This window comes from Carcharhinus amblyrhynchos, chromosome 18 (genome assembly GCF_965287045.1).
Source record: "Carcharhinus amblyrhynchos chromosome 18, sCarAmb.v2.hapA, whole genome shotgun sequence".
NCBI lineage: Eukaryota > Metazoa > Chordata > Chondrichthyes > Carcharhiniformes > Carcharhinidae > Carcharhinus > Carcharhinus amblyrhynchos.
Genome location: NC_137341.1, coordinates 13437414 through 13463100, shown reverse-complemented (window position 1 = coordinate 13463100; position 25687 = coordinate 13437414). Strand labels below are relative to the sequence as shown.

Here is a 25687-nt window from a genome sequence, read left to right as displayed (position 1 = left end):
CTGTAAAGTATTTTAAACCCACTCTATGAAGGTAAGAATTAGTAACAGTAATCAGATGGATAGATAATCTAATCACAATATCTAGCTGCCACATCTGAACCTCTTGGTCACAGTATAATTCACTCAAGTGAAGTATTTTTGAAGGTTTTCAACATAAACACGGTATCCTTAACAATTAGGCAGATAAAGATTGAAATTACATCTAGTCAAACCCACCCTTGCAGCACTTTCAGTAGGAAGCATTCATGTTAGTTTATGTTTCATCAGATCTTTTCATAGAAGCCAGGAGAGTCAGGTGCTGTTACCTTGGATGAGATCGTCAAACAGATGGCTTTTAGGCTAAGACATAGACTACAATTGATGGGATGCCTTCCAAAGGAACAATTTTAGTTAGAAATGAGAGTACCTTTTAATGTAAACTCGAATATTAAGCCTAGATTCTCAGAAAATTCTTGAAAATGCTGAACTGGAGGAAAGACGGAGTCTAATCACCTCACAATCTTGCAGATGTTAACAGATTACATATACACATGTTCATCACTTTGTATTTTAACATCTAATGGGTGGGACTCTCCAGTCTCATCCATGGCAGGACCATTACGAGTGAGCACAGGAAAATTGGTGTCCCAGCCTAAACATTATTCACTTTCAGCGGCACCAGAAAATTCCAGCTACGAATGAGTACAAGAGAATTTTGGCCAATGCTTTACTACTTATGCATGTATCAGCATCTTCTGTCATGGCTTCAGAAGAAGTCAATTATGATTGTCTGATTTTGGATATAATTCACTTGCCGATACATCTTGCATATCACAAGTATAACCACAGCCAAAGAAGTTGATAATTGGGGTGTGGGATGGGGAACGTTACCTCTTTCAATCTCCCACTGGTGAAGGTTGGTGAAAGCACACTTCGGATTCTCTTCCAATGGTCATCTTCGACAATCAGAACGGACTCATTAAATAGCCCATTCAGACCAAAGTTCTACAGAAAAGGTAGGAAGTCTTAACATTTATTTTAAGTCATATATCAGGTTTAATGACATACTATTTCAGAATCTGATTTCTGCTGAAACTGCACAGTGTGTGTTCAGGCTGTATAAGGAGGGGTAAACTTAAGGGGAGGGGCGCAGGGTAGCAGTAGGATTGAACTGAACATTTTTGGGGCATAGAGGAAAAGACAAAATGTTACTAGAGCTCCATGCTGTTTACCACATACCCTGAAATTTTCCCAAAGCCATATTGGCTAATGTGGTCTTCAGGCCATCATGATGGCCCCTAAAATAGGCAGTAGACACATTGGAAAGCCCCTGATCCCCATTTCAGGCCTAATTTTGGAAATTCACGTGATTTGCAAGTATTTGGCCTCAGTTCTTTAGTTCCTTTGGTGGACTAACCAGAGATCCCTAAGCATACGGCTGGGAAACTGGAAAAAAGCTGCTTTTCCATGTGGCAATCTATGGTAACATAGAACCAAGAGGAGCAGGAATACACTTTTAATTCCACAGCAACCATGCCAACCCACCTTCCTCCTGTTCAGCCGCTTACCCACCACTGCTGGAATCAGTGACCCATCCTTGAATTCAGTAAACTGGCATCAGCAACTTACCAGAATTAATCCTTCGAAGCCTGTGGTCCAATTTGAGATAAGCCTGTGGCCATATTACCTGTCTTAGATTTGAAAATGAGCCTCGTACAAACCGAGAATTCTCTCTGCCTGCGAATGCTGAGACAATTACTGAGGCCGAGATTGACACTTACGTACAAAGGCGACAAGGCAGTTGAGGTAAAGATGAGCCATGATGTGACTAAATGATGGAGCAGGCACGGGAACGTAAGAAGCAGGGCACTGACTTATTCCTTTTGGTCTTTTGAGTGTACTGTCCCATTCAACAAGATCATTGATTTTCTACCTCAACTCCATCCACTTGTACAATCCCCATTTTTGATTTAGCGTTTATTTATTAGTGTCACAAGTAGGCTTACATTAACACTGCAATGAAGTTACTGTGAGAATCTTCTAGTCACCACATTCCGGCGCCTGCTCGGGTACATTGAGGGAGAATTTAGCATGGCCAATGCACCTAACCTGCACGTCTTTCAGACTGGAAGGAAACCAGATCATCCACCGGAAATCCACAGAGAGATGGGGGCAATGTGTAGACTGAGCACAGACAGTGACCCAAGCTGGGAATCGAACTTGGGTCCCTGGTGCTATGAGGCAGCACTGTGCCACCGTGCCACCCCTTAATTATAATTAATATCTCTTAATTCACAAAAATTATCAATCTCTGCAGCCACTCTGCATCTTCCTCTGGCTTACCTTCCAACCTAAATTTACATTGTCATTAAACATGAAAATGTCACACTCAGTTCACTCTTCCAAGTCATTAATGTAGACTGTAAATAGCTGAGGCCCAAGTACTGGTCCTTGTGGTAGACTGTTTGATGCAGCCTGCCCATGCCTAAAATGTCCTGTTTATCCCGTTCTTTGTTTTCTGTCCATTAACCAATCCTCAATACATGCTCAATTATTAGTCCCAATTTTGCATAATAAATCGTGTGACTTCTTCTCAACTGTTACTTGAAAATCAAAGGCACTGTATCCACTGGTTCCTCCTAATCCAGCCTACAGGTTGTAGTTATATTCTCAAAAAAATCAAAAATATGCTGTAAATGTTTTGTATTTCTAAAGCCGGGATTTTCCAGGACCATACCACCCCCGCACCCACACAGAGTGAATCACTGGCTGTGTAATGAGATCAGGTGCACATAGTGAGCTGTGTCATGCTCCCGCTGTGAGGTTCAGGTTTCATGTGTAACTGCCATCAATCTGCTGTATAAAGCAACTGTTCCAAAATGAATACCTGTCAAATACACAGTTTTCGTTTTAATGCTTAATCTCCTCTTCAATATCCCCTGTTTCCTGCCACAGTCTGAAAGACACGCTGGTTAGATACAGTGGTATTGTGAATTCTCCCTCAATGTACTTCGACAGGTGCCAGAGTGTGATGACTAGGGGATTTTCACAGTAATTTCACTGCAGTGTTAATGCAAGCCTACTTGTGACTAATAAATAAACTTTTAAAATAATTTTTAATTTTGCACATAACGTAGAAAATATGTATGTTTTGTAATTAAGCTACTCGACACTAGTCAACTATACCAAAGCAAATGTTTGTTCTTTTTCTAAGCAATTCAGAGATGTGCGGGTTAGGTTGATTGGCCATGGTAAATTGTCCCTTAGTGTCAGGGGGTTTAGCACAGTAAATACGTAGGATTATGGGAATAGGGCCTGAGTGGGATCGTTGTCGGTGCAGACTCGATGGGCCAAATGGGCTGCTTCTACACTGTAGGGATTCTGTAATTCAAATCCATTTTTGAAAATACCTGCAAATATGATAACTACTTTCCAGATCTGAACTTTATGTAGGAGGGGGCATTTATTGCTCGACTCCCCCCCCCACCACACATAAAGATTAGTTTCAAACTCACCAACGCACTAAAAGGCTGCCCTGCAACAATGGTACACTGGGGGCAGCCTAACAAGATTGTCTGAACAAGCTTCCACCCCTCCCGTCAAGTATATGTTTCCTTCTTGTTGGTTTCTTTAACCACCTGCTGCAGAACCAATCTAGCACCTATGTCCTTTAGGACTTGGCTAGTTCTGTCAACATTGGTACTACCGAGCCACTCTTGGTGATGGGCATTATGTCCCTCGCCCAGAGTACATTCTGTGCCACGGCCACTCAATGCTTTCTCCAAATGGTGTTCAACATGGAGAAGTCCTGATTCACTGGCTGAGGGATGAGGGGGTGGTGGCAGGATGGTAACCAGCAGGAAGTTTTCTTGCCCTGGTTTGACCTGATGCTTTGAGATAGAAGATAAATTTCCATGCTTATAATTGGGATACCACACATAACCCCTGGAATAGTTCATCAGGCAGATATTAATGAGACTAAACCACTTGCCTCAAATAGTTCACATTGGTGAAGCAGGAATACAACGAGGGGGAGGAATGACGAAAAAGGAAGAAGAGGAGAATTAGTACAATGATGAGGAGGAGGCAGTTGTGCAACCCACACAGCTACTCAAAATTTGCCAGGGCTTGTTCTTTAATTGGATTACAGTTGCTTGCAAAGTGTTGATGCAACATGATATAGCCACAAATAAGAACTATTCCATTTCAATAGATTACTGTCATTATAATGCATTATGAGATTTGAATATCAATCCTGGATTGAATTGCACCCATCGCTGCAATCTCCACAGTCAAAATAAATCACCTCATGTTCCTGTAAGCATCAAGTTGTTTCACACCAGAGAATTTCTCACTTCTTTCTTGAGTTATTTTGTCATTACAGTGAAATGAAATTATACATTTCAAACCCCAACACCCCTATAGCTATCAGTGGGTTGGAAATTAGAAATAGACATTTCCCTTGTTTCTTGTCTTGAAAAAGAAACAATCTAACTCAGAACTGCATAAAATTATCAGTGATCAGGGCTCTTCAGAGATCATACAGGATGTTGCATCTCTATTGTTAATAAACCCTCTCTTGTCCATCACAAATCAGGATGTGGAAACCTTGTCACTCCACTCTGTTACATGAGGGTTGCAAGTTCCAGGCAACAAGTCAGATAAAGTTTGGGCAAGAAACACTTTCTATTCTATCTCAACAACATGGGTCAGTCCAAACCCCCACAGATCAAACTGGAACAGGTAACCAATGGGAATTTGATTGAATCGAGAGAGATGGACATAAAGATAGGAGTTTAACCCACAGCATTAGTCCATTCGGTCTCCCCCATCAAACATACGCATCTCTTAGAACTCCTATAGTTTTTATTTGGTAAGCCTAACCTTTACCCTGCATATTATGTGATCAAAACACCAGATGAAAAAAAACAGGGAATTCAAATTACATTCTAGCTGAACCACCAAAATGAGTTTGGACAAAAAGAACAAAGGCTTAATGCAGTAGCGAGGAGAACTAATAAAAAGCAAATAACCTTCACTGAGGGTTAATGCTTACCCGCCTGTTAGTGAACACAGTGTAAAACTCTTTTACGAAGACGGTTTTAATCAAGTCAACATCCATGATAGAGAGAATGGGCAGTCGCCCATCGTAACTCCTGAAGGAAAAGGCAGAAGTGTTAGAAAGTGAATCTGGGCCATAGATAAATTGTAGAGCCTGACTTGGGAATTTGACTGACATATTGCAACAACTTTGGATGCTGTGAACAGCCATTTCCATCATTATAATGATATTACAGGCATGTAGATTTCTTCATAGAAGTAATAACCAATTTCCTTCATAGAAGTAATAACTGATCTCCAAATTGCAATATATAATGCAGGCTGCAGTAACACCACAACAACGTCAATGATAAACAGTTTTGCCTCACAATGGCATTTTAGCTGCAGCCCTGGTAGGACATCTCACTCTTTCTATCCTTTATACAAACCCATGATAATAGGATGAAATGTAGTTCTGATATTGGATCTGGTGTGGCACAGGACACTAGGGTTTTCAGCTTGTAGACAATAAAGTAGAGAGATATAGATTAGCACATATCTCAAGTGTCCAATCCCACCTAATCGTTGAAAGGCAAACACATCCCATGAGGGAGAGTTACCTCAATACCAACCCTTGCAAATCTCCTAATGAACAGCTGCCCACCATCTCACTCTGTCTGAGGCCAGAACTCACCCGACGAAGAGGGGAACCTTGAAAGCTTGTGAGTTTACTATCAAATAAATCGGTTGGACTTAAACCTGGTGTTGTTAGACTTCTTACTGCATAGAGCATGGACAGACGTTCAGACAAATCTCCAAGCCACTGCCAGAATTCCTTATACAAGGAAAATGAATTGATTCCCAGCGGATTGAGGCTTCACCTCATTATTCCAGTGAATTGAATGGAGAAGCAATCCTTCCATGTCTAAACCCAAACAGAGTGAATTTCAGGCTCAGTGCGAATATTCCACTGGAGACAGATCATCAGTTTGAATGTTTGCAGAAGAGCCAATTGTATTAAGGTTGCATACCCCTCCCTGGAAACTACAGAACTCAATACAAACATGGCATCTATTTGAGGGCAATGATAAACATGAAAGTACTCAGGCCAACAGTGTCACTCAGTGTAAACATAGTGCCTTTAGAAGGTTTTTTTATTCATTTGTAGGACATGATAGCACAGTGGTTAGCACTGCTGCTTCACAGCTCCAGGGACCTGGATTCAATTCCTGGCTTGGTTCACTGTCTGTGTGGACTTTGCACACTCTCCTCGTGTCTGCATGGGTTTCCTCCCACAGTCCAAAGATGTGTGGGTTGATTGGCCATGCTAAAAATTGCCCTTAGTGTCCTGAGATGCATAGGTTAGAGGGATTAGTGGGTAAATATGTAGGGATATGGGGGTAGAGCCTGGGTGGGATTGTGGTCAGTGCAGACTCGATGGGTCAAATGGCCTCTTTCTGTACTGTAGGGATTCTAAGTCAGGACATAGGCATCACTGGCTGGCCAGCATTTACTGCCCATCCCTAGTTGCCCTTGGAGGGCAGTTGAGAGCCAACCACATTGCTATGGCTATGGGGTCACATGTAGGCCAGGTAAGGACAGCAGATTTCTCTTCCTAAATGACATCAGTGAACTAGATGGGTTTTTCTGACAATCGACAATGGTTTCATGGTCATCAGTAGATTATTAATTGCAGATTTTTTTAAAAATCGAATTCAAATTCCACGATCTGTCGTGGCGGCGTTCAAACCTAGAACATTAGCTGAGTTTCTGGATTAATAGTCTAGTGATAATACGACTAGGCCACCACCTCTCCTGAGTAATAAATATGTTAATGTCAAGACTGCTCGGAATAATCTGTGCCTTTAAGCTTATCATCTGTACAGCAGATCTTGAATTACATTTCACATTACTGGAGTAAAATGCAGTTTTGAACTGGATAAAACTCTCCACTTTTGTACCCATTACTGGCTGATTAAATGTACTCACCCCCATATCTTTCCATACTTCTTGTAACATTTTACATCAAACTCTAAAATACCCTGGTCAGGAAGAAAACAAAACCATTAGCAACAGTATTCACAGAACACTAAAAGGCAAAATAACTTACTTATTCTGCAGTGGGAAAGCAAGGGACTTAGTTTTTAGATGCTGCTGGAAGGGAACATGGAGAGCAAAATTTCACCACTTCTGACCAATATGGTCACAAGCCATTCCCAACAATGGGATGGAGTGGGGTGGGGTTGGTGGAGGATCAAACTGCACAAAAGCAGCAGGTTGCCAACTAAGCCTATGAGCAAGGCCTTCAAAGGCTTAATGTCAGAGACTGACTAAAGTCTTCTGGGAACAGTGCAGTTATTGCAGAGTTACCTTCCAAACAGCAACCAGTGCTCCAGGCAGTCTTTGAGGACCCAGTTGACTTCTTGGCTTAGCTGAATCTACAGATCGTGCCTTCGAAAATAGTGACACATCTGATTTCTACTTTTAAATTTAGAACTACAAATTTAGAACTACTGGCAGGGAATATCCTACCCTCAGAAGGACACTATGTAAGCTTGTATTACCCTAAAGTCAAGGAACAAAATGCTATGGATGCTGGAAACCTGGAATTAAATCAGAAAACCTCTCTGGGGTGAAAAGCTGAGGGGCAACTCGCCAGATTGGTGGTGAATTCATCACCAACTTTTCATCAGCAAATGCGGAACCTTAGGGAAATGTCAAATTCTGCCCAATGATTCAGGCTAGTGACTTGTGTTGGGGTTCTTACAAATGATCTACTCACAAGAAACTTCTAGAACCACTGCTGCATCTTTTTAACTTCATTCCACATTTTGACAGCAGCCCCATCCCATTGATTGTTTCAGGTGATTGGATGGGGGTGCTACTCAATTGAAATATTGTCTTCCTGATGAAAGATTAACCTAAGGTTCCATCTACCCTGCCAGGTGGATGTAAAAAAAAATCCCACAGCACTGTTTCGAAGAGGAGAAAGGGCACTTTCTCTGCTCTTCTGGCCAATATTTATCCCTCAACAAACATTACCAAATGTTGGGGTGGCAAGACGACACAGTGGTTAGCACTACTGATTCACAGCGCTAGGGACCCGGGTTTGATTCCCGGCTTGGTCACTGTCTGTGCGGAGTCTGCACATTCTCCCCATGTCTGCATGGGTTTCCGGGTGCTTTGGTTTCCTCCCACAGTCCGAAAGACATGTGGTTAGGTGTACTGGCCAAGCTAAATTCTCCCTCACTGTGTCTGAACAAGTGCCCGAGTGTGGCAACTTCATTGCAGTGTTAATGTAAACCTACTTGTGACTAATAAGTAAACTTCTACTTTCAATCAAATCTGACATCAGGTTATTATCACATTGCTGCTATTGACTATGTACAAATTGACTGTTGCATTTCCTACATTACAACAGTAACTCCATTTCAGAAATATTTCACTGGCTGAAAAGCGTTTCGCAATGTCCCATGGTTGGAAAAGGAATCATTAATATTATTTATCATCACTGTAAACCAGGCAGAAAGAATAGACTCCAAGCTGGAGAAAGCCACTTTAGGATGAAAAACTTGGTCCAGAGATGAGTCTTAAGAAGGTTTGATGAGATAGAGGGCCAAATCTTCAAATCTCTGAATTGTCGGAAAGATATGATCCAAGATGTGTGTCAGAAACCGGCACAAGTCCTGATGCACTGACCTCCATGGGACCTTCCCAGAAGTTTCAATTCTGAAGGGTAATTCTACTGCTCCATAGATCCCTCCAGGAATGTCTCCAACTGAGTTAGTGTCGGAAACTGTGGACAGTTTCACAATACTTACCACAGAATGTTCAACAAATTAAAGCCTGATGCAACTCCTGGGTAACTCCAGAACAGACCCCCTCACCTCAAATCACTCCCACTGACCTCTGCCCTCGATTACTCCCCTGACCATCTGACTCCTCCCTGGACTGTCTATCCTGCCTGACCAGACTACCCCGACCCATTTACCCATCCTGCCTACCACCTCACCCATTCTACCTGTTCATTCATACATTCATCCCCTCACTCATTCACTAACATTCACATTGGATATTTAAGCTTATCATATGGAAATGCCATAAAAAGGGGACATATCCGGAATTCATTACCACAGGAAGTAGCTGATGCCAAAACATTGAACGTAATCAAGAGGCAGCTAGATATACTACCTGGGGCAAACAGGATCAAAAGTTATGGGGGAAAAGCAGGATTAGGCTATTGAGTTGGACAATCAGCCATGAAGGTGATGAATGGCAGAGCAGACTTGAAGGGTCAAATGGCTCCTATGTTTCTTTCCTGTCTTTCCCCCAACTCTTGCAATCAAATGGAGTTGTCTGAGGGATGCTCTACACCAAATTTCCAGTAACATTGGATTTGGAAGACCTGGCAAAAAATGTAGAGCTATTGAGGTGAGGCAAGGATCAAGCAAAGCAACAAACTGTTAATAATTGCCGTTCCTCAGATGATCCTGGCCAATGAGATTGAAGGAGATAATTCCAGAGCTTAAGGCCAAGACAGTTGTTGGTGATGGGGTGAAGCAAGTGGAGAATGGACAGGGGACCAAGGATCAAGGAACACACAGGTTCTGAGGTTTGTGAGGAGTTATGAGAATAGAAAAAAAAGCGAGGCCACAGAGGGAGTTAAACAGAAAAATGTGAGTTTCAAAAAGGTGTTTGAGGGCTGGCAGCCATTGGAGGTTGGGGGGGGACACAAAGACCATAAGATCAGAAGGAAGGAGTACAGTACCATTTAATAGTTTCATACACTAATCAGTTTCTGAGCAAATTAATATTTTCTGATATGATGAGCTTTGAAACATGTCAACTAGTGCCTGAACTATAAGATAACAGAATACAATTTAAAGAGCCTTCCCAAACTATGCAGAATCTGCAATTCTGACCTGGGAGGTGGGGTGGGGGGGTGGCTGGCTGGTGCAACTAATTTTGTAGGCAGGAGCTGACCTAGTCATGTAGAGTCAACTAGGCTTGTACTCGTTGGAGTTTAGAAGAATGAGGGGAGATCTCATTGAGACGTATAAGATGATGAATGGGATGGATAGGATAGAGGTGGAGAGACTCTTCCCGCTCAAAAAAGACAGTAGGACTAGGGGGCACAGCCTCAAGATAAAGAGGGGGGGCGGTTTAGAACGGAGTTGAGGAGGAACTTCTTCACTCAAAGGGTGGTGAATCTCTGGAATTCTCTGCCCGTTGAAGTGGTGGAGGCTGCCTCGCTCAATATTTTTAAGACGCGGGTTGATGGGTTTTTGATAAGAGAGGGGATTAAGGGTTATGGGGAGAGGGCGGGAAAGTGGAACTGAGCCACGACAGATCAGCCATGATCTTATTGAATGGCAGGGCAGGCTGGAAGGGCCAGATGGCCTCCTCCTGCTCCTATTTCTTATGTTCTTATGAGCCTACACCTCGTAAACACATGGGGTTTGAAGCATAAAATTCACTAATGATTAAAACTCCCTCATGTTTTACACTGGTTCACCTGAGCTGTCATCAGCAGTGCAGAATTACAGGCGAGGCCAAAGTTTGCATTGAGCATTTAATAAGCAACATAAAGAATTTCAGCAGCACGCTACTCCAATCATGTTTCCTTTCCCCATCACCACGGTATCATTAATCTCAGTCTGGCTGTTAGGGAGAAAGAGAGATGAAAAAGCAGTGGCTTTTAATCTAACTCACAACTGGCTTCTCTCATGAACCTCCTAGCAACCAGCAAGAGAAATGATCAGAATCCTGTAAGTAGGTCGCCTGCTAATCCATTTGGACCAGGGAAGAAAGGAAGTTTACATGTATTCTTGGCACAATTAGTAAACCCAACCACTTCAAAAACATTTGATGCGAAATTCAGTTCTCGAGGTGCTACAGAATCAGAGTTGTTTTTTGGATGTGTATAGCCCCACCAGTGGTTTCAAGCACAGCCTGCTGTAGACAGTGCTCTCGCAGGAATTTCCAACATGTAGTGGAAGCCTGAGAAGCAATGCAGTCCAGATGTTACACAGCATAACCATTGACACAATGCTAGGATCCAGAACTTGGGCAACAAGATAAGCCAGATGCAGAACCGTGCGGGGAAGATCTTTTTGATATTTTCTTCTACTGCAAATTGTCTGGAAGTACCAGGCGGCATAGATTTGATTCCTGACTTGGGTGACTGTCTGCGTGTAGTTTCCACATTCACCCCTTGGGTTTCCTCCAGGTACTCCGGTTTCCTCCCACAGTACAAAGATGTGTGGGTTAGGTGCATCGGCCATGCTAAATTACCCCTTAGTGTCACAGGATGCGTAGGTTAGCGGGATTAGCGAGGTAAATATGTAGGGTTACTGTGATAGGGTCCACGTGGAATTGCTGTCAGTGCAGATTCCATGGGTCAAATGGCCTCTTTCTGCAATGTAGGGATTCTATGATTCTATACCCTAAGATATTTCTGGAGGCCCTTTATGTTGAACTCCTTGATTTGCTGGAGTTGTTGCTTCATTCTCACAAAACAAGCAGAGCTGGTAAATGAATCATTCATGGCGCAGATGGAGGCCAGTCATGCCTGATCCCAACTCTTCACTAGCCTTCAAGTTACGTACACTGTCAGAATCAAATTTGGTGGATTTGAGTCTCAGAAGAAGCGATGGAGTTTCTTTATCAATGCTGAGCAGTTGCTTTCACTTTTCATTTTTGGGTTGCTGTGGATAGGATGTGACAGTTCTTTTTGCCTGAGGACAGGAACTCAGAAGGGGGAAGGTTAGGGTAAGGCATGAGAACAAGGGGGAGTAGGGTAGAACGCAAGAGGTCCATGGACACACCATCAGCAGTTTGCCCTGGCAGATGGCGAAATGAGGACGAGTAAGAAGTTCAGAAAACATACAAGACTGGAACACAAGGTCATTCTCAATACGTGTCCTGATGCACTGTATTTGGGTAATATTCCTGCCATAGCTGAACTGCTGGAGGAATATAGAGGCAGCGAGAGATGAGTGTGAGGCTGGCAACATTGCCAAATGTGTGAGGGTCAGGTGGAGTTCCAGGATATTAGGCAGTAATCTCAGAGTTCCAGGGAATGCTTCTGGTGAGTGATAGAGGGCATTGTGCATTGAGCCATGTGAGAGGTTATGGCATGTGGGAAATGTCATGTGAAGGAGCACTCACTGAGATCGGCCACCTCCATGAGGTTATTAGACTTTTGACACTATTGCCAGGTTCTCAGGTCAAGACGGTGCAGGTTGATCTCCCTGACACTCCCCCTCCCCCCACCACCCCACCCCCTTACTTGCCATTCCATTCTGAGAGTGGCCGTTCAGGGCATCCTAGCCACCTGCAGAATCATGCATGCGGTTACTCCTTCTATGCCCCCTCATCTGTCACCCTGGAACCTGGCATCTCCCCTAGTGTTCACTTTGTCAACATATAAATTCTTCAGTGAAGCTTCCTTTCCCAGTGAAAGTCTGCCTTTAAGAAGAGCAGACTGACTGAATCTTGTTTGTCTGAACTATGGGGACCCCTGTTGTGTGTAGAGGCTGCTGGCAATGTTAAGACAACAGCAACATGGGAACCACTCAGGCAGCTACTGCCAACAAACAGATGAGGTGGGCACAACAATTCTGGGCACTGCTCATCTCAATCTGAATGGGTACGGGCAGGTCATAAACCATGCTCAAAAAAAAGAAACACAAATTTCCAGCCCTTCGTGTTCTACATGACATATCAACAAAGAATGACGAAGAAGTTGATAAAGAAAGGAAGGATAAACTATGAAGCTGGGCTAGTGCTAAATATAAAAAAGGATAGGACGAGTTTTTATAAATATATAAAAAGGAGAAGGCTGTCTAGGGTGAATGTTGGACCCTTAGAGGATGGGAGGGGGGATTTAGTGGTGGGGGATGAGGAAATGGCTGAGGCCTTGAATAACTTTTTTGCTTCGGTCTTCACGGAGGAGGACGTGAATAGTTTGCCGGGTGTTAACGATGGAAAGATGGAAGGAGTGGAGGGCCTGAATGAGATCACTGTCACTAGACAGGCAGTGCTCGACAAACTAGAGGGACTGATGGTGGACAAGTCCCCAGGACCGGATGGAATGCATCCAAGGGTTCTGAAAGAAATGGCGGAGGTGATAGTGGATGCCTTGGTGATTATTTTCCAAACCTCGCTGGATTCCAGGGAAGTGCCGGAAGATTGGAAAACAGCTAATGTTACGCCGCTATTTAAAAAGGGTGGCAGGGAATTATAGGCCGGTTAGTTTAACGTCTGTTGTAGGAAAAATGCTTGAATCCATAGGAGAAAATAGCAAGGCATCTTGAGAAGAATTGTTTGATAGAGCAGACCCAGCACGGATTCATTAAGGGGAAGTCATGCCTGACGAATTTATTGGAATTCTATGGGGATGTGTCTAGCGCGGTGGATAGAGGGGAACCGGTGGATGTGGTGTTTCTCGATTTTCAGAAGGTGTTTGATAAGGTGCCGCACGAAAGGTTGTTACAGAAGGTTAGGGGGCATGGAGTTGGGGGTAGGGTGTTAGTGTGGATAGGGGATTGGCTGTCAAATAGGAGGCAGAGAGTGGGTGTCAATGGGTGCTATTCGGATTGGCAGTTGGTGACTAGTGGAGTGCCCCAGGGATCGGTGCTGGGGCCTCAGCTATTTACCATTTATATAGATGATCTGGAGGAGGGAACCGAGTGTAAGGTGTCGAAATTTGCTGATGACACAAAGATTGGTGGAACAGCAAATTGTGCGGAGGGTGTGGAAAGTCTGCAGAGGGATCTAGATAGGCTGAGCGAGTGGGCGAGGACCTGGCAGATGGAATACAATGTTGGCAAGTGTGAGGTTATCCACTTTGGTAGGAATAATGGTAGGAAGGACTACTACTTACAGGGTGAAAAGCTGCAGCATGCTACAGTGCAGAGGGACCTGGGGGTCCTTGTGCATGAGTCGCAAAAACACAGCAGGTGGTCAGGAAGGCAAATGGGATGCTGGCCTTCATAGCGAGGGGGATTGAATATAAAAGTAGGGAGGTCTTGCTGCAACTGTACAGGGCACTGGTGAAGCCGCAGCTGGAGTACTGTGGGCAGTTTTGGTCGCCGTACCTGCGCAAGGATATTTTGGCCTTAGAGGGAATGCAGAGGAGGTTCACTAGGCTGATACCGGAATTCAGGGGGTTGAGCTATGAGGAGAGGCTGAATAAACTAGGCTTGTACTCGTTAGAGTTTAGAAGAATGAGGGGAGATCTCATTGAGACGTATAAGATGATGAAAGGGATGGATAGGATAGAGGTGGAGAGGTTCTTCCCGCTCAGAAAGGATAGCAGGACTCGAGGGCACAGCCTCAAGATAAGGGGGGGGAACAGTTTAGAACGGAGTTGAGGAGGAACTTCTTCACTCAAAGGGTGGTGAATCTCTGGAATTCTCTGCCCGTTGAAGTAGTTGAGGCTTCCTCGCTAAATATATTTAAGACGCGGGTAGATAGGTTTTTGGTAGGCAAGGGGATTAAGGGTTATGGGGAGAAAGCGGGAAAGTGGAACTGAGCCACTTCAGATCAGCCATGATCTTGTTGAATGGTGGGGCAGGCTCGAAGGGCTAGATGGCCTACTCCCGCTCCTATTTCTTATGTTCTTATTATGTACACGATACACAGTACTAGCAATGATTGTACTTGCCTTTTCAATTGAGAGTTTTTTAAAAAAACAATGCATTAATTAGCCAAGTTGCAAATTAATCCTTTTAAATTACTGAGCCCGGTCAGTGATGAACCATTGGCACGGCCAATCACAGGGGTATGAATTTGAACTAGGCTCTACAAATACTCAGTGAGATTGTCCTTCAGAAACATCTCCCCAGCTTCTGGCTGGTTCACTAAATGTGCACTTGGGGTGGGAAAAGAAAGACAGTCAGCACCAGCTTTGCTCTGCTCAGAGCCTCCTGTCACCCAAACATTAGCAGGAGGTTCAGAAACGTCTCTCTGAGCTCTCAGTTAAAGTAAGAAAGAGGACTATGGCAGAACAGTTCAGTCAAGTCATAGTTCTAACAGAGAACTGGAGAAAGGAAAAACAAACAAACCTTTCTGTAATGGTGAATTGTTCCAATGAATGGCAGCGGCCTTGGGCCCGGAACTCCAATCCTTCTAAATAATCCATATGGTAAAACACTGTACCTGCAAATTGAGTTGAATGGTTACAAGCTTATAGACAACAAAACACACATTAGTTAGCATGAACTTAATCAAATATATCTTCCAGTTAATAAAACAAAATGTTCTCTTATATTCAAACACCAATCCTATATCAAAAAGGTATTGTCACTTAAAGGTGTAAATAATATTGATCAACTTCAAACAAGATTCAAACCATTCCCGGAATGGTTAACAAGCCAAGGCTTTCTATTCCAAGTCTTGGGATTGCTGTTGTTGGTCTCCCTTTTAATCTTTGTCAAGAGAAGGTGGACTAGGCCCTCACGAGGGAAGGACCGTCTGTGCCCTGCTCATGTAGATTCAAGTTCGGAGAATGACGTTCGTTCTAATGTTCCCGAAGATGTCTTTAAAATAATTTCCAAGATGGAAGATCTTGAAACGAGGATGAAGCAGTTGGAAGAGTATTTCCAGATAATAAGGAAAAGTCATGCTTTTCCCAATAAGAAACCAAACCGTACTCCGAAGTATATTTAACAAAACTTCATATAGTGTTAATGTTAGCCTTGCTTAATAAATAAACTTTAACTTTATTTTAAAGGGGGATTAGCAGGGTAAATATATGGGGTTAGAGGGATAGGGCCTGGGTGGGATTGTTGCCTGTACAGACTCGATGGGCCGAATAGCCTCCTTCTGCACTGTAGGGATTTTATTTTATTTTTATTTTAAGATTCAGGATTTAGAGATTCGGGAAAAGATTGTGGATCATTTTAAATCTCTGCTACAGCAGAAACCCTGCAACATTCAGGTCATATAACAATTTGTGGATATTGTAAATTTGGTGGCAGCAACCTGACGATAAGTTTAAACATCTTTGTGCAGTGGAACCATGGGCAGTGAATATTAAAGCTGATGGTTCCTGGCTAAGTCAAGAGCAGCAGTAATTACAATGCAAGGTCAATAGAATATATTTCGCCAGTCAGAAGCTTAACCCAACTACGGTAGGTGAATCCAGGAACTGTCTTTCAGCTCACCCCCTCCCATCCAATACCAAATAAAGACCACCAAAACAAAGACAGTTATTCCTCTATCTAATGGATAAGCAGCTCAATTGTTTGGCACATGATGTTAGACAGCATACTAATTAGGATCCATTGTATACTATAGCTAACATCTTCAATAGGTCTGCTGAAATTTTTGAAAAGAGAACAGGTGACAGCCGAAGAGATGGACACAGAGCCCTGTCCATGTTAAAAGGTGAACGAGTTGCAGATTCATGTGGATATTCCATATTGTTCACAGCACCAAGTGCCTGGATGTATTGTCTCCTCTACCGCGTCACTGACCCACTGAACAACTCAGTTCTCCAAGGGGTGAATTTTTTCATCCCTTTCCTCACACTGACTACTTTGTGAGAAGGATCTCCATGAACGTCATTCAGTGACCAGTATTTATTTGTGGACTAAGTTGGTAAGAGTTGAAAGAATACTCCATTGTGGCACCACCCGCTCACCCACCATCATGACAGCGTCTCTTCTTGTCCGAAGCAAATGTTGCCAGAAAGAGTGAACAGTAGCAGAAAGCCTGCCCACTTTCCTCAAAGCTGTTAGGTTCAATTCTGGCATCTTCAACCAAGCTGTAGCTCAGCAAAGGGCAAGGATCTGAGTGGCTCAAAACTTACCAACATGCCATTGAATTCAAACACACACTCTGGCTTCGCTAAGAGACCAGAAGTTGATGAAGACTTTTGCCTCAGGAGGTTCTCCTCCTAAAGAAAATGACCCTTGAAAAGCTGTTAACTATAGACATTCTACATTAGATAAAATGCATTGTACCTAGGGTATTACGTTATGCAAGGCTTCATGTGAACATAAAGAAACCATGGAGTGGGTAAAGGCTATTCAGATGATCATTCTGTCCAATGTACCATTAATCGCTCCAATATCTAACTCACAAGAAAAGCCCAAATTAAAGTATTTAATTTGAGATAAAACTTCCTGAATATATTCAGTCTGCAAGTAAACAAGTTGCTGCACGGAATATCACGTGCGACTTAAAAGATATCTTTTATATCTTTATACTGTGGGAATTATGACAAGAAATATTATGCAACCATGTAACTTGGCCTTGGAGGGAGTGCAGAGGAGGTTCACAAGGCTGATACTGGAGATGAGGGGGTTGGACTATGAAGAGAGACTAAATAGACTGGGTCTGTACTCATTGGAGTTTAGAAGGATGATGGGGGTATCTTATAGAGACGTATAAGATAATGAAAGGGATGGATAGGGTAGAGGTAGAGAGATTCTTCCTGCTCAGAAAGGACAGCAGGACTAGAGGGCACAGCCTCAAGATAAGGGGGGGGGCAGTTTAGAACAGAGTTGAGGAGGAACTTCTTCACTCAAAGGGTGGTGAATCTCTGGAATTCTCTGCCTGTTGAAGCGGTGGAGGCTACCTCGCTGAACATATTTAGTCAAGAGCAGCAGTAATTACAATGCAAGGTCAACAGAATATATTTCGCCAGTCAGTCGGGTAGATAGGTTTTTGGTAGGCAAGGGAATTAAAGGTTATGGGGAGAAAGCGGGAAAGTGGAACTGAGCCGCGTCAGATCAGCCATGATCTTATTGAATGGCGGGGCAGGCTCAAAGGGCTAGATGGCTTACTCCTGCTCCTACTTCTTATGTTCTTATGTTTGGGTCAGCCAAGAAAACAGCCCTTGTACATCTGCAATGTCTTGTATTACAATCCCTGGCCTGGAGAATAGTTTCTTATTGTAATTCCCCTTTCCCTACTTATATAAAAGTGAGAAACATATCCCTTTCACACAGAGCAGTCTTGAGAATTCAAAGGTTATCCAACTTCATGCAACTAGCAGGGTCCCGCAAAACATTTGTGGTCAAATTTGTACCTCTATTGCAACAGTATTTCTCTCTTCACAGGATTTCTAGATATTCCTTCAACAAAGACTTTAAACAGAAGCAAAACTTCTCGCTCTGAAAAAAGCTACACAAAGCTGTTCACATGTGAAAAGCAAACCTCAGAATATAAATGCAAATGTTGCTATTTGTTTACATTCTTTATAACTTGTTTATCATCACAGTGTATCACAGGCTAAATGGGAACCATTTATCCAAACTCGAAAAAGCAGGTCTACATCCGATGGATGTGATAGTATTTAAAGGATAAGCCATTCAAAAGTCCATTGACTTCAGGAGCGGAAAACTCTGCCGGTGGGAAGTTCCACCCCCCATTTCCTTCAGACCTACCTGTTATCATTTCAGAATGATCATTGGAGAAAACAAGTTCTTAATGACCAAACACTGGCTGAGGGTTCAAGTTTTGCAGCGTTATTATTATAACTGATCCTTTCTCGAACTTTTGAGTACAGCCATGTCTTTTCGAATTGGACCATGCGGAAACTCCCCACTATTTTGTCACACACAAACCAATTCCAACATCTCCACCACCCCTTCCCATGTCATCTCCTCCTTCCCTGTCCCTCATAGGGTAACCTTGCCATTGGGCACCCTTACTAACCACTATATTTGTTCTCCATCAACTGCCCCCAACTTACTGACACCTCTGCTGACTGTTGGCACTCGCACCTGTGTCATGGCCTCTCTAGCAGTATGTGCCATCACATAATAACCGAATGCCCACCAAAAGACACACCCCATATGGACAGCACACAGTGGCAAAGTGGTTAGCACTGCTGTCTCACAGTGCCACGGACCCAGATTCGATTCCCAGCTTGGGTCACTGTCTGTGCGGAGTTTGCACATTCTCCCCGTGTCAGCGTGGGTTTCCTCTGGGTGCTCTGGTTTTCTCCCACACTGTAAAGGGTTAGGTGGGTTGCAATTCTCAATTGCCACTTAACATCAGAGGGATAAACAGAGTAAATATCTGGGATTGCAGCCTGGGGGAGATTGTGGTCCGTGTAGTCTCAGTGGGCCAAATGGCCTCTCTCTGTACTGTATGAGTCTATGATAAACTGACCAATCAAAATTGTTCATTCTGAAATGGAGTAATGATAAACAGCCAGAAGAAGAAGGATTTCAGAGTGTTTTCAATTCCAGCCTGGGCTGAAATCCCACAGATATGGATTATCTCCTCAGAGTAAAATCTCACAAATTCCTCCCAAAGGGAGGAAATCTCTGAGCGCTGTAGGTTTTAATCGTTGCTGGGGACAGACACTGGTTAAAGACGATGTGAATCTGCAGAGACGGTACAACTGTTTCCTCCCTCCACCCCATTAAAATCAGCTTCTCTGTACCCACAACAACAACACCTCACCCCAAGGAATTCCCATTGGGATGAACCTCCTCCCTGAGATCGCCTGCATGATCACAGACCCCCTCCCCAGCCCCCAAAAGGCTGATTTGTTGGGATCCGTGCTCAGGGTGCAGGAGGAGGGGGAAATGTCCCGGAATCAGCCCCGAGTCTCCAGCACCGGCTCCGCTCTGTGGGGATCAGAGACTGAGGAGCCACCAACTGTTTAAAACAAACTTGGTGAGAAATGCTGTCAACTTTCCTCATGCTAACACTGAGTTCAGTTCAGCTGTCTGAGTATTTTCTGATGTGGAGATGCCGACGTTGGACTGGGCTTGTGGGTTTACTATCAAATAAACTGGTTGGACTTTAACCTGGTGTTGTGAGAGCTGGGAAAGAAATCGATCAGACACTTACCAAGCCAACAGGAGCAGGAAAGTGAGGAGAAGGATCCAGGTCTGGTTGGACAGAGCGGCCCGGATCAGCCCCAAACTCTGTGCGAAAAGGACAAGCATCCTGAGAGAAGTCAGGATACTGCGAGTCTCGGCTGGGCACTGGGTGTCTTTCGATAGAGAGTCAGTGACGCTGAGGCAGAGGGCGAGGCTGTTCAAGCAAGGAAAACAAACCAGGAAAGGCAGTGAGATTTACAAACAGATGGGAGTATTGTCAGGACAAGGTGTCACTTCTTAACGCAGCAGTTTGTACCTCAGTGTCATTTTTTAAAATCTCTTTTTAGAAATTTTCACGTTAACTTCATTGCAATAGCACTAGTAAATAAACTTTAAACATAGCTAATATACCCAAATGATTTAAAACTACAGTGTTTGATTTTTGGTATGATAGTGAGCTGCCTTCTCGAACTACGATGTGGATATGCCGGCGTTGGACTGGGGTAAACACAGTAAAAAGTCTGACAACACCAGGTTTTAGTCCAACCGATTTATTTGATAATAAACTCACAAGCTTTTGGGTTAGTCCCTTCGTCAGGTGAATGGAGAGTTCTGGCCTCAGACAGAGCATATAAAGCACAGACAGTTTAGAGATTACTGATTGGAATGCGAATCTTTACACCTAACCTGCTGTTCAAGTTTCAGGACTTGAACAGCAGGTTAGGTGTAAAGATTCGCATTCCAATCAGTAATCTCCAAACTGTCTGTGCTTTATATGCTTCTCAGGACTTGAACAGCAGGTTAGGTGTAAAGATTCACATTCTAATCAGTAATCTCTAAACTGTGCTTTATATGCTCTGTCTGAGGCCAGAACTTTGCATTCACCTGACGAAGGGACTAACCCGAAAGCTTGTGAGTTTACTATCAAATAAATCGGTTGGACTAAAACCTGGTGTCAGACTTTTTACTTCTTGAACTACTGCAGTCTGTATGGTGTAGGTGCACCCACGGTGATGTTAGGTATTGACTTACGTTGCCCATGTTATTCTGGGTGATATAACAGCTGGGTTTGAATGTTACTGTTGAAGGAATCTTGGCAAGTTATTATATGGCATCTTGACAATGGTACTGGGATTACAGTGCATCAGTGGTTGAGGAAATGAGTGTTTAACATGGTGGATGGGATGCCAAACCAAAAGCTTTGGCCTGGGTTTTGTTGAGCTTCCAGATTGTTGGGGTGGAACTGCACTGAACCTGGCATAGCAGAGATAATTCCATCAAACTCCAGGTTTGTGCCTTGTAGATGATGGAGAGGCTTTGGGAATCAGGAGGTGAATTATTCAACACAGAACCCCCAGCCTCTGATCCACTGTAAAAGCCATACCATTTATGTGGCTATACATATCTTCTTGTTGACGGTCATTACCTGACACTTGTGCTTTGAATGTTACATACTGGGCTCATTAATTGCCACTTGTCAGCCCAAGCCTGAATGTTGTCCAGATCCACAAGTAGGCATACGTTAGCACTGCAATGAAGTTATTGTGAAAATCCCCTTGTGCCCATATTCCGGCGTCTGTTCAGGTGCACTGAGGGAGAATTTGGCATGACCAATGCACTTAACCAGCACGTCTTTCAGACTGCAATGTATGTAGTGAGTCAGAAGGAATGTGTGCAAGTGTTGATTTACATATCCGACAATTTAGAGAAACTAGTATTTGATAAAGTAACACGTAAAAGAAATATTCACAACATTGAAGTCCCTGTGAATTAAAGGTGCAGTAATTGCATGTATCCAACTAAAAGTCAGAAAGCAGACAGTAGGTTGAGTACTGGTATTTCAGGCAGGAGGGACAGTGTTATTCTCCCAAAGTTAATATTAGCACATTGCTCTTCATGATATATTGGTGACCTGGACTTGGGTGTACAGAGCAGCACAGTGGCAAGCACTGCTGCCTACAGTGCCAGAGACCCAGGTTCAATTCCCAGCTTGGGTCACTATTTGTGTGGAGGCTGTAATTTCTTCCCGTGCCTGCATGAGTTTCCTCCGGGTGAGCTGGTTTCCTCCCACAGTTCAAAAGATGTGCTGGTCAGGTGCATTGGCCATGCTAAATTTTCCCTCAGTGTATCCAAACAAGCGCCAGAGTGTGGCAATTCGGGGATTTTCATGATAACTTCGTTGCGGTGTTAAGCCTATTTGTGACACTAATAAATAAACTCTGAGCATAATCTCATAGTTTACAGGTTGTATAAAACTCAGAAAAACAGCAAAAAGGATAATATTAGAATGTATGAGGTGGTAGACAGGTGAAATAGAAAGGCGTCTGGAAGACAGAATTAAACTCAGGAAGTAGGAAGTAATTTAATCTAAATGATACAGTTTTAAAAGCTATGCAGGAATAGTAGGACCTGGTGACAAATGTCTTTCAAAGTGGCTGAATCTGCTGAGAAGGATGTTTAAAAGGCATACAGAATTATTGGCTTTATTTATAGAAGCAAAGAGTACAAAAGAAAGAAAGTCACCCAAACCCTTCAGTGGCATGGTTAGACACCAGTTGGAGTGTTACAGCTAAGCAGGTTTTTCAAAGAGAGCTGGGATAAAGGCTAATTTTCTTTAGAGCCTGGGCTGTGCCCTGTGCACTACATAAAAAGGTTGAGGTGGAGTTGAAGAGTTTCAAATGTTCATAGATAAAACCAAACAGGTATACCAAACCTTTAAATTGTGTGAAAAACATAAAAAGCATCTCAGTGGCATTGTTGAAACTACCAAAAGAGAATTTGATCAGAGATGAGTTGTTGACACCCAAAGAAGCTATTTTGGACTTAATGTCTCAAAATGAGAACTCACCACTTTTGAATTTAGAAGAAGAGCTCAAAAATGGAATCACAGCTACAGTGAATAAAGAGGGTGATAATTTGACTGTGGACTTAGGGGAGATATTCTTTGCAGGGTTAAAGAATGAGCATAAGAAAAAAAAATCACAATTCAGAGTCCCTGAGCTAATGCTATGTCATATGTACTTGCTTCTGTTTGGGCTAATCCCTTATAACTTTGTAAGTAAGAAGTATAATTGGGGGAAAAATGAAAAGAATATCTGTAAATAATAAAATATTTGTTCGAGGTTTGTGAGGGTTAAAATTTGGCGTTTTTTCAAAGACATTTAGAGGGAAATGAGAAAATGGCTGAGACCTTACACAAGTTTTTTGTGTCAGTCTTCACGGTAGAGGACACAAATAGCGTACCGATAATTGACGGTCATGGGACTGTAGGGAGTGAGGAGCTTAAAACGATTACTATTACTAAAGAGGTAGTGCTTGGTAGGCTAATGGGACTAAAGGTAGACAAGTCCCCGGGTCTGGATGGAATGCATCCCAGGGTAATAAAAGAAATGGCAGAAGTAATAGCAGGTGCATTAGTTGTAATTTTTCAAAATTCGCTGGACTCTGGGGAGGTGACAGCTGATTGGAAAACAGCTAATGTAATGCCACTGTTTAAAAAAGGAGGTAGACAAAAGGCGGGTAACTACAGACTGGTTAGTACATGATGGCACATTCTGGCTAGAGAGGCTGTCCTAACAATTCATTGCTATTGTACTGACTACTATTTACGTGCAGATGCAGGCCCTTTAAACCTTTTTTAAAATCATTTTTGGTTTCATCTGCTGGTGCACTCTTAAGATGTTCCATTCCATTCTGTCTCATTGTGCAAAGTGCTGCACCGCTCCATTACTTTGTTGTTTCCCTTCATCTCCTCTTACATAATCCCTCCCGCACTATTTAGTTTAAAGTTCTCTCCACCACCCTAGTTATACAATTCACTAGAATACTGGTCCCAGTACAATTCAAGTCTAAACGATCCCAAATGAACAGCTCACACCTTCCCCGGTATTGGTGCCAGTGCCCCATGAACCCAAACCCATTTCTCCCACACCAATCTTTGAGCCACCTCTTTTATTTACCCTTTGCTTTTGCTTCAGGTAACAATCTAGGCATTATTTCCCCTGAGGTTATTAATGTAATCCCAAGCTGTTTATACTCCCTATATGGAACCTCTTTCCTAATTATGTCTATGTTGTTGATACGTACAACGATCATGAGCACAGGATCCTCACCCTCCCACTGCAAGTTCCTCTCAGCCCGGAGCAGATATCTGGAACCCTGGCACCAGATAGGCAACACATCTGTCTGGACCCATGCTCTTGACTGCATTGAACAGTATCTATCCACTGACTATACTGTCTTCTATCTCTGCCACATTCCTTTTTTATCCCCACATCACTTGAATGGCATCTTTCGCCTCTGTGTATCCTCCAGCCAGATTTATTCATTAACTTGAATTCTCCAGCTCTATGCTGGGTTTTGTACTCATCTTTGGAGCACCAGTGTACGGTTCTGGGTTACTGGTCCAGTAAAATTAACACTGTTACCTTTGGGATCTGAAATGAGAGGTATTTTGGTTTGCTACCAAGTAGATGAATTGGGGTGGGCCAAGATTACAAAATATTTAGGGATGAATTTATTCAGTGATGAATTTATATTATTTTATAAAACAAATCTCTGATGACCAAAGCAGATATGTAAATTCCTACTGACCTTCTAGATTCCCTTTTCTAGATACACTTTTTTCATGAATTGAATAATGAAAATGATTGCAGTGAACTAGATAGAAATTTAATGGGAACAATTGTTATGGAGTGCTGCACTCTTTAAGGGTGAAGGGCTTATTTGGACTTAGTGCCCAACAATCAGGTTATTGTCCTTTTCAGAAAGGCTAGGCAGAGTTTTGGCTCATTACAAACTTGCAGTTCATTGACGTGCAAAGCGCCCCCACAACCATCTTGAAGAGACCTGTGCACGGCTAGATGTCAGGCTGAGGACAGAATAAACTTTACCTGTTACTGTTCTCCACATCTGATTAAACTGGCAACATTTTATTGTCCAGACTCACATCAAGACTGACACCCAGTGTCCATGTAGCAACAACTCAAGAAAAATCAGTAAGTGTAGGAATTACTGGGACAAAATCAGAGTTACAATTTTGAACTGTTGCATTCTCTACCCACTTTGATCTCTAAGCAAATTTCACTTGTTTTGTCTTTGTCGATAATCCAGGTTCAATAAGGAGAACGAGGAGTTTCGGGATCCCTGTGCGTTCCTACCATTTGGCATGGGCCCACGGAACTGCATTGGGATGAGGTTTGCACAACTTGCGCTGAAGATGGCACTCACTTCGTTCTTGCAACACTTGACCTTCGTGCCATGCGAGGAGACACCGGTGAGAATTTTAATTGTATTATTTGTTGACATGAATACTGAAGGGAGGGAATAATGGGATGGACAGAGCCATCCATTGCTGGCCTTGTATTACTATTGCTCTTTCTGTTTCAGATCCCATTGGAACTGGATGTAACCGAATTCATGAAGCCTAAAAAACCCATATTCCTGAAATTTGTGCTACGTGTTAATACTGATTGAAAGGAATACAGCACTTGGTTCATGTGGAGCTACGAAAATATGTAGGAGTGTGTATATCTGAAATTAATCATAATTAGGATCTTACAAATGCGTCAAATGAAAATGCATGGAAACTTTTATAACTCAACAAAAATATGTATGATCAGAGTAAACAATATGATATGCAAAGAAACATCCATGCTCTACCTCCAGGTGTTAAAACTTGGTTAGGTGCATTGGCCATGCTAAATTCTCCTGAACAGATGCTGGAGTGTGGCGACGAGGGAATTTTCACGGTAACTTCATTGCAGTGTTAATGTAAGCCTATCTGTGACATTAATAAATAAACTTTAAACTTTATCTGAATGTTGAAGGAGTAGCTAGTGTTCAACACATATATTAGTGAACATCTGTCAATAGAA

At 42.9% G+C, this 25687-nt stretch overlaps 1 protein-coding gene and 1 long non-coding RNA gene across 3 annotated transcripts in view; one reads left to right on the top strand and one right to left on the bottom strand.

The window, feature by feature from the left end:
* The window catches only part of LOC145354858 (cytochrome P450 3A24-like), a 41301-nt gene extending 21148 nt beyond the window's left edge, over positions 1-20153 (bottom strand). The window contains exons 1-6 of the mRNA XM_080206402.1: positions 20128-20153; positions 19840-20025; positions 15090-15183; positions 7009-7061; positions 5036-5135; positions 871-984 (exon numbers count right to left, since the gene is read on the bottom strand). Coding sequence (XP_080062528.1) covers positions 871-984; positions 5036-5135; positions 7009-7061; positions 15090-15183; positions 19840-20025; positions 20128-20138 — 558 coding nt within the window. The 5' untranslated portion in view covers positions 20139-20153. The remainder of the gene's footprint in view (positions 1-870; positions 985-5035; positions 5136-7008; positions 7062-15089; positions 15184-19839; positions 20026-20127) is intronic.
* A 519-nt stretch (positions 20154-20672) lies between these two features.
* LOC145354654 (uncharacterized) lies at positions 20673-25687 on the top strand. Of its 2 annotated transcripts, none has more exons than XR_013888892.1 (3): positions 20673-20723; positions 24924-25086; positions 25200-25687. It is a non-coding gene; the product is annotated as an uncharacterized LOC145354654 (long non-coding RNA). The 2 variants fall into 2 exon arrangements; XR_013888891.1 differs by lacking the exon at positions 20673-20723 and adding an exon at positions 24749-24808.